The 9,721-nt window shown below is 40.9% G+C and overlaps 1 protein-coding gene across 1 annotated transcript in view; it reads right to left on the bottom strand.

Annotated features, from left to right (window-relative positions):
* Positions 1 to 1,381: 1,381 nt before the first annotated feature.
* zswim5 (zinc finger, SWIM-type containing 5) overlaps positions 1,382 to 9,721 on the bottom strand; it is a 58,925-nt gene continuing 50,585 nt past the window's right edge. Inside the window, exons 13-16 of the mRNA XM_061085018.1 lie at positions 8,421 to 8,578; positions 8,137 to 8,300; positions 7,659 to 7,740; positions 1,382 to 6,647 (exon numbers count right to left, since the gene is read on the bottom strand). Coding sequence (XP_060941001.1) covers positions 5,785 to 6,647; positions 7,659 to 7,740; positions 8,137 to 8,300; positions 8,421 to 8,578 — 1,267 coding nt within the window. The 3' untranslated portion in view covers positions 1,382 to 5,784. The remainder of the gene's footprint in view (positions 6,648 to 7,658; positions 7,741 to 8,136; positions 8,301 to 8,420; positions 8,579 to 9,721) is intronic.

The following is a 9,721-nucleotide window of genomic DNA, read 5'->3' as shown; positions in this document are numbered from 1 at the left end:
AATCTGAAAACTTGTTTAATAATGTCTGACAGTTGACTGAGCAACTCGACTTTGGTCTCAGTGACGTCACCGTGTCACTGTCTCAACCATTGTGAAATGTAATAACAATATTATTATTACAAATAAGAGCGTAAACCCAATGGACAGTAAACTATTTAATAATATCTAAATTGGAATAAACCAGAATCATATCAAGCTGAAACTACTGCTAATGACAGTGTAGGAGCCATATTAACCTTTGTTATCTTTCTTTATTAGCCATGCATGTGTGTGTGTGTGTGAGAGTGACACTGTGTCTGTAGGTGTTTTTACCCCACCTACAGCACACCTGAACTGAACCTGAGAGGCGGAGGGTGGAGCCAAAGGGAAAGGCTTAAAGAGCCAGCCACGAGAGCATCTGGGCGTGGATGAGGAAGGCAACACTTTTTTGACCATGTTTTGTGACGTTCAATGTGGTCTACGAGAGACTCTTTAGTTTAATGTATTTAGTTTGTTTTAAGCAAATTGTAAACCATCTTTTTTCTACAATAAATGGTCAAAGGGACCAACCGGACAAACCTCTACTCCTCATCTTTTATACATGCGTCAGGATCAAACCCAACTCAGCCACCAGTAGCAGTTAAATAGAAATTGCTGCTACAGACAGCATACACTGTTTGGTGGTTTATTTAAACCCCTCAAATTCAGCTCTGTACCTCAGATATCCTTCTCTGGTCACACCGCGTTAGCATTGCTACTTCCGGTAGCGGACATTTAGGCCCAAAACACAGTGTAAAATACACCGTTTCGAGTCGGATATGAATGTTGGTGCTTACGGACACTTTGATGACACCACACAAGCAATATTTGTTTCTGCTGGTTAGTCTGAAGTCTGAAGAATCGGTCCTCCAATTACTTTAATTGTATTGGATTCAGCTGCAATGCTGTTTACACCTGGGACTCCTGGACACAAACACTTCACCCATCCCTCTATTGGTAGAGTGGTGAGGAGATACTGAGTGAATTTCAATTTTTCGGTGTACTATCCCTTTAACCCATTCAATAGGTATACTGACCACTTGATAAAAAGTAGTGATGTATAACATCACATCTGTAGGTTAGCTTGTCGTTGTCTTTGCTGAAGAAGTAGACAAAGCTAAAGTAGCTGTTGCATCAAGAAAGTCTGATATATATATGTGTGTGTGTTTAGATACTTGACTACAAAAAAGTTAGAGGTAAAATATACAGCGCGCACACACACACACACACAACTTAAGAGGACACTAACTTACTCTAAACTTAGAGAGAGAGAACCTCTAAGTAATGCATCTTGGTCCAAAACAGATATAAAGAAGTCCCTCTAATGTGTTTCACACTTTATTCATAGAAAAGCACTGAGATTCCAACACAAATCAATATAAAATGGTAGTAGCATTACATAAATAGTAATAAATTCTTGCTTTATAGACAGTAGCTCAAGAAGTCGCACAAAGAAATAACAAATTCCAAAAAAAACAAAAAAACGGTGTCCATGATAAGCTATCATACTTCTGTGGCAACAAATACTGGAAATACCTTTTTCTTAATCAGTAGCACAAAGAGGCAACAAACACTTTCCATTTTCCCTTAAGTTACAAAAATCCCCAAAACAAACAGAACGGTGAACTAGATCTCTACCAGCAGATAGAACTCCCCACAAGAATGAGAGAAAGACAGAAAGAAAGAGAAGAAGAGAAAAGAAGGAAAAAAAGAAAGAAAGAGGCTGATACAGTGAACACAGAGAGGAAACCGTTGTGATGCTGTCAGTTTATGCATCACAAAAAGGCAGCTGAATGCAGCTTCCAGGTTAAGCAACAGCTAAAATTGAAATAGAATCCCTCTTTCAGGTTTGATTTAAGGAAACATTAGTGTCTAGTGCTATTACCAGTGTCATAGCCAAGAAATCAAGGCTGCTGCAGAGCCCTGGTGAGAGGAAGTGGCTGCAGTGAAAACTGCTCGCCGACACGTCGACGCATTGCCATGGAACCAAAACCCTTTCTGTGAGAGAGGGAACGAGCAGATAAATGGAGGAAAACTAGAAAAAGATAGAAGATGAAAAAAGTAGAGATAGAGAAAATGAAATCAGTTTTTAGGCTGAAGAGAGTCAAGAAAGCAACAATAAGAAAAATAGAGTTACAAGAAATGAGGAATGAACACACACATTCATTCGCAGGCCATCGCTATTGTTCATACAGTTGCTGTTTCTGACTCTTGTGTATATATGTTCTGTCTCAATGCAGTGCTGCCACACAACAGCTGAGAAGACACTAAAGGCTTGAGTCCTGATTAAATAAAAAAACAACAAAGAAGGTAAGCAAAAATAATCTTTGTACATTGATCGGTCAGAAAGGCATTTTTCACCTTTTTTCTTTTTTTCCCTCTAAATGTTGCAGCGAACGCAGGCTGGCTACTGCGCGCTGTCCAAATACAAGCATGCTGGGTCTTGTCTTTGTCCGCCCCCCCCCAACACCGTCCTGCCTCTTTGCCGGGCCAGGTTTTCAGAGGGCGTCTTTAAGAGGTGACAAGACCAACGAAGTGGTTCTGCATAGTCAGGTTTAGTACGTATCTGTTTACAAATGAATGCGTTACTCATTTTTCTTCAGCTCCCCAATAACATGCCTCCTTTTGGAAAACAGATTTTTTTTTATTTCTTTGCAAATCTAAAAATAAAAAAAACACAAACAATAATTATTATAGCAAAAAACAAACTGAAAGAAATGTACACAGGAGCACCTGAGAAATGCCTTGAAGTCTTTGCTCTTACAAAAAAACGCCGTCAAATCCACCCGGTCCAAAACAATTCAAGTACACCCTCGCCGAAAAGAACGTAAAAATAAAGAAAAAGACCAAACACATAACATACTTATCATAAATAATTATAACTTTACAATTTTCTGAATTGACACTTTAATATTTACAATATCTTAAATGCTTAATGCTACTACTTTTTGTTTTGTTTCTTTAAGTGATGTCCCTGAGAACTGAGTTTAGCCTCTCTCTCTACTTTTCTTTCTTTTGCTCAATTTTCCTTTTATTCATCTTCCTCATTCAACTATCTGCATTTCTTCAGATAAAAAAAAAAAGGCCCCGAGCTGTGACTGACTACCCGGGTAGCGGGTGAAGGTAGCTCTCATGGAATGTAAAAGCAAGTAAGAAAATGTTCCTCCATTCAAAAACCGTACTCTTTTTTATCCTCCTACCGTCGACAGGCCGACTCCTCTGTTGTGACTTTTTTTTTCCATTTTAAGTCCAGTTCCGTTTTGTGTATGCGATTCCAACTCAGTCACACAAAGTTTCTAAACAATCAATAAATAAATGCTGAAGCAGGCAGGAACGTACTGAAGAGGTATTTGTGTGAAGTGCTAGTACGAAGACCAGTTCAAGCGCTTGCTGTACTCTACACTGCCATTAACAACACTATGCCACTGGGTTAGAAAGACCTATACGGCCCCCGTAGAGACAAACAACTTCCTGTGCCGAGGCATGTTGTCTCAAATATGTACGCTTACATCACTAAGACATAAAATATACAGTATTTTTTCATATGTGCATTGTTTCTACAACCCTTGAGACATGGCCACTCATTTTCACAGTCCAGAATTAACACAACCAGTAGCATACACAGCAAAGTAGCTTTCGTAACTACAGACCTTTTTCCATAAAGGTTTAAGACCAGTAGAAACTTAGGTTCGGGAGTGACATGGATTTGAAACCACAAAAAGCTTCCTTAGCATGTTCATTTAGTTATTTGCAAATCAGTCATAATGGAAATGGTAAGTGCAGTTTCTTCAGTTCCTTTTGTTTTTCTAAATGTTATAAATATTTACATTTTTCATTCACAAATGTTAGCTAATTGTCTTTTTTTGCATGAGTATATCCGAACACTGCTTAAACCACCATTACTGATTTCTACAGTTGATTTAGCGACATTAGCTAATGTCCCGTCTAGCAATTCTCAGCGTTAATGTTGTAATTTTCAGGCCACTTAAAAAATTTAAGCAAAATATTCTGTCTCCTTTTAGCTTTCTTTTGTTCTCCACCATCACTTGAAGGGAATTTTGTTTTTTATAAGTTGTTAAAACCTCTATTATATTTATTAGCTAACAGCTAACTAGCTAATAACCAGCTAAGAAAGTTGATGTGAGACAATTGAACCTTAACAGTTACTTCACTGATGCTAACATGATGGTTAATAGAGTCGAGAGGACGGTAAGAGCATAGTTTGGGTTTTTCCTCACATTTCAGTTATTTGTTCGATTGCTATAACAAAAATATTAACAAGTAAAGCCTTATTAGTGGTTTAAGCTTGGTTCTATTATATATATTCATGGTAAACATTTTATATGGCTTTTTTCCAATCAGGATGAAATTAGTTTTCTTTAATTTAATTTCTACCTTGTTATTTTCCTGTTTATTCTGTATTTTTTCTAATGCTGCTGCTTTAAATGCAGATCATGCGGGCTAGTTTGTATAAACAGTGATGTTTGACTGGTTGTGTGTTGGAACCGTGCATTTATGTTCTGGGTTGTGTGGAACAAAGAGCTTCTGAGTTCCCACTGAAGTTTTGGAAACGGAAAAGGGACTTTAGTTACAGGCAGAGTCACTGAAGTCAACATGGTCCCAATAAGATCCCAGGTTTCCTAACAGAGTACAAGACAGTGAAGTCAATGCCACTGGATGATACAAATTAAGAAGACTCGCCTACTATTGCTCATTCACTAAATCTTGATCTAGCATGTGAGAAGTCATTGATGGAGTCGTACAGATTTAAAAGGTTTTGGCCACAAGTAGCTATATAGAGCGGTGCAGTGGTATCTCTAGAGATGGTCCTTCTGTGACCCTACTGTTCATCAAGTTGTATTTTTGTCACTTTCAATGATCTTTCGGGAGGATATAAGAGAGATACTGTAAAATAATGTGCATGTGGAACCTCTACTACTCTACCTTAGCGAGAACAGGCTGAATAATGTCGCTCTCAGGCTGCTGGATTTGGGAACATGCTTCCTATAAAGCAACATGGTTCACCCTCTGGAGATAATGATAATGAGAAGCACTGACCAGCAGGTGTAGAGGAAAGGAGCTAGTCTAGAGTGGCTTTAAACCTGTTGGTGTTGACTTCTTCCACAGAAAGACCATGTGTGAGCAGTTCTGTTTTCTGTATTCTCTCTACTCTAAGATGCCCTGAATGAAACAAGAGGCCATTTCTGATAGAGAAGTTAAAGCTGACAAATAATACAAGTCGAGGTATGACAGCAACACTATGTGTGTGTTTTCCACCTCAGTGGCTCTTTATGTTTGGAATGACATATCTCTTCCACTTTTAAATACACTTCATCTTAAGCGCAGCTGAAAGCGTCTTCTGACTCAAAGTATGTACCCCATCCAACAAAATCATTTGGTTTCTCATATCGTCATGTGCCACTGAAAAAGTCCTTTTTGCTTTTTTTGTCATCACAATCTCTTGATGGTTTTATCACCGATTCAACGGGTTGGCGGGTTAAACACTTTGTTTTTGTTGGTATTTCTTTGACATTTCAAGCCATTTCCCTCTTTTGCAGTCTCACCAAAGTAGAGCAATGTACTGCAAACACTTCCTGGTTCACATTCAAGAAACAAAACAACAAAACAGGGACCAAAACTTATGACTTAGTCAACAAATGGCTCAACATAAGTAAAAAATACAAATAATCTAAAAAAATACTTAAATAGAAACAAATACGTTCAACTTCTTCCCAGGGAGAGCATCCCTGTGAGGGAGGGGGGAGGTCAGCCGAAGCGCTCCCTGACCAACATCATCAGTTTCTTCTTGCCCTTGTAGATCTGTTTCAGGTTGTCTATGAACTGGGCAAACTGAATGTGGCCATCCTGTGCCAGCAGGAAAGTCTCCCTTGCTTTGCTCAGGAACTCTATGAACTCTCCATAGTGCCGCGGACTGATGTGTGTCAGTCGAGAGTGCGTGGTGTTGATGTAAGCTGAGATTGTGGCATCTAGGAGCTGCCGCAATGGTGCCTTGTCTGTTGACATCAGCTTCCCAGAGTTCCTTCTCCCAGGGATGCCGGCAAGACCCGGCGCTGTCATGGTGCACCGTCTGAGGATGTCAGACAGCACTGTGGCGCAGTGCACACTCTTCACCACCAGGGGAATAATGGCTGCAAGCTCATTTTTACCCAAAGAGTGGCTAAGTGCGCAGGCCCAGAGCACATCGTTAATAGCTGGGTGTGTGTCCTGGTTGTACGCCAGGTTAAGATGTGTCATGGCAAGGGAGGCCAATTTGAACGATCGCAGAGGATATCCTCTGTGCTCCATGTACCTTGCAATGGTAAAGAGCTGGGAGTACGTCATTCCTGTGGACGCTGCGTCAATCACGATCTGATAGGCTGTCTCGAAGGCGATGTGGTCCTTCTCACATAGTGTCAGAGCTGACAGAGCGCAGTTCTGGGGGTCCTTCATGGCACACTGCAGGGCCAGGGTCCTTGCACAGCTAGCCAGCTCCTCACGTTGGGGGTAGTCGAGGCTGAGGCGCAGGATGGTGTTGTGGGACATGACGGTGGCTGCCACAATGCTGGTGGCCTCGGTCGGTGTGAAGAGAGTGTACCAGCTCTGCAAGATGCTAACCAATGCACGCAGACCTGAGGAAGAGAGAAAGATTAAACATGTATTGAAGACAGAATGTAAATTGTCGGATAGGGGCTCCCAGGCGTAAGCCTCTCCTCAGTCAAAGACATATGTAGGCACCTAAAGGACTACGACTGTGAGAATCCAAGATTTATCTGCTTGACTTCAATTCTAAGTTTATTGCCCTGACATGATGCATAGAATTGATTGTTTCTCCAATCTCCATACAAGTTCTTTGGAAAGGGTCTAGGTCACCTTTGTAACCATGGCCCTCCTCCACTGATTTGTTCAATCACGCAGTCAGCTCTAAGTAGAATCATTCTTAAACCAAAAATGATGGAAGCGATTGTAGACCTTCAATGTCGTAGGTGTTTTGGAGCCTTCCCCAGATCTGTGCCTCTACCCAATCCTGTCTCTGAGCTCTGGAGACAGCTCATTTGACAGATCAACTGAAGTTAGCACATGTCAACTTCAGTCAGTGTACGGCCAAACTTTAAATGAAAAGCACCAGGGCAAAGTTTTGAGTAATTTTAGTAAAGGTTCAGACCACTGTCAATGTGACACCATGACAAAATAGCTTTAAGTGCTAAAGCCCCTAATTATACCTGCAGTGGTCAATCTAGGATTTTTCTTAATCAAGAGTCATAATTTATATAACACAACATCCATGAACAATTCCTCATTCAATATAGTGCACATACAATTTATTCCTTGATTAATTCTGGCTCTATTGCTTTAAGCATTATTAATATTATATTTATTTTCAGAATTGTTAGTATGTGACTAGTTTATGTAAAAAACTACTGACAAAAGACTACTGACAGGACAGGGGCACTTCAGGGGCCAATCAGATTTCAGCTGGGGCCAGTGCCTCCCTGGCATCGCCCCTGGATCCACCCCTGGGTGCCATTGCATCACTGAACTACAGGCTACACATTTTGAATGAAAGGAAAAACATGAATACACTATGGAGAGTACACTTGTTGGATAGGTCTCAGTAGAGTTTATTATAGGGCTTCACATACCGACTTCAGTGGCGCAGGTAACCAGCCAGCGAACCATCTCTCTCCTTCGCCAATTCAGTGTGGACAGAGTCATCCTCATCACCTGGAAACAAACAGGAGGAGATGATGATGCTTTCTGATTCTGATACTGTGTTTCTTTAGAAAACATATCTTTCAGTATTATCTGGGCAGCTTTGCAAATGTTCACTAGGTCAAACAGTATTTTTTTGATTAAATGTTTAAAAATATTTTTTTTAAACCACACTTGCCAGTGAGGACAGATGCATTCAAATTTAACGAACAGAAATTCCGTTTAAACTCAAAATACAAGGAGAATAAGAGACACGTGAGGCCACAGTGACACTGCTGCACAGTTTCTGTGTTCAACCCAAAAGGCTCAATTATGTGTATTCTTCACAGCAACATTAGTAAGACGCTGTGTGAAATTGTCTCTGTTAATTTGCAGTGGGGCTGCAGAGGATTGCAGAAATGACTGTACCTGCAGGCCGAGCTCCAGTGCTACGTTGAGTAAGGTTATATCAGGCGGGTTGTCTGCGGGTGTGGCGATCTTAAAAGCATCCTGGGCCAGTTTGAAGATTAAGGAAGAGGAGTGGATGTTTTTCTGGATGGCCTCCAGTACCGTCCGTAACCTCAACATGTCACCTGCAGGCAAAGGAAAGTGAAATTAAATACCTTGATATACAAATGAATCATTACCAAGAACGATTTTAGTGAAGGAACATATGAGGAGAGACTATGCAACTGGGGATGTGTTGATGGTACCTTTAGCAGCGGTGAGCATGGTGGAGGCTAGCTCGCACTGCTGTGACTCCAGGTGTCCCAGTGTGAACCAGCGGGGGTATCTACTTGGAACTATGGAGATGCCATGGTGAGGGTGGCCCACGTCCCCGGAGCCTCCTGATGACTCCAACACCGGAAGCCTGACAGAAACACACAACAACAGTTTGTAATACACTGTTGGTCAATGACGGAGCGAACATGGGGAGAACTACATAAACCGGTGGCTCAATGTGGAAAAATGTGAGAAAGCCAGTGCGTGTGTAAGGGAGAGAGAACAATATTCCCGTGTTGTATTGGTTAGCCCAGTGGAGCAGGCTGTCTGCAGCCCACTCTTGCTCTGTGTGGCCGCCATCTCCCTCATGTCTGCCTCTCCAGCTAACTACGCAGCTCCGCCCACACGCTTAGCGTTTATGTGCTGGTATCTATATCATTGTTCACCCACTGATGCAGCAAGCAGTGAACTGCTACTGGCTCGTTTTACACAAATAACAGTTTATAGCAGAAAACAGGAAAAAATAACTGGCTAATGGCTAAAACTACGAGTAAGGTTTTGCAGTATAACCGGTAGGCAGACAACAAGAATGATGTTGAAGAGCTTTGTTTTCTGCTATATTTTCAGTTCTCACTCTCTGTATTGACCTTTAGCTACATGGTTATAAGGTCAGTTTTGAAAATGTAGCTACTTTGTTGTTATAGATGCGGACTCGATTATAAAAAAGTTGCTTCTGTCACAATTGTCCTCACATGGACAATAATAAAATCTTCACTAGATCACTAATTGAACTGTGTAAATGACAATAGACTAAGACATCATAGTTGTTTGAATGTTCATTTAAGCATTTTGATGGCCAAAACAAAAGTTACGAAATCTAAGATGAAATAAAATCTACCACTGGAATTGGTGAAAGTTAAAACTAAAATTCAAGAATTTGGCAAATACTCTTATTCCTTTCTCACTCAACAGTTAGATGAGAGGATCACTTTCCTCATGTCTGTTCAGTAAATATGAAAATGGAGCCAGCAGCTGGTTGGATTATGATAAAGACGGGAACAGTATTCCCATCTGATTCTCAGCAAGAATGCAAAATGCTATCATAATAGATGATAGTACTTAGACATACTGGTAAATAGGCTGGCTGAAACAAATGAGACCACCACCACAATGGATGGCAGCCTGTACTGGCTCTTAACTCTCAGGTGCACACAGATAAGAATTCATGCAGTCTGATACTACAATGCTACAATAAAGCCCACCTGCGTGAAAGTTCATGAGGGTGATGAAT

This window comes from Limanda limanda, chromosome 13, assembly GCF_963576545.1.
Source record: "Limanda limanda chromosome 13, fLimLim1.1, whole genome shotgun sequence".
Classification (NCBI taxonomy): Eukaryota; Metazoa; Chordata; class Actinopteri; order Pleuronectiformes; family Pleuronectidae; genus Limanda; species Limanda limanda.
Note: the sequence above shows the minus strand (reverse complement) of the source record. Positions and strands in the feature narration are given on the sequence as shown.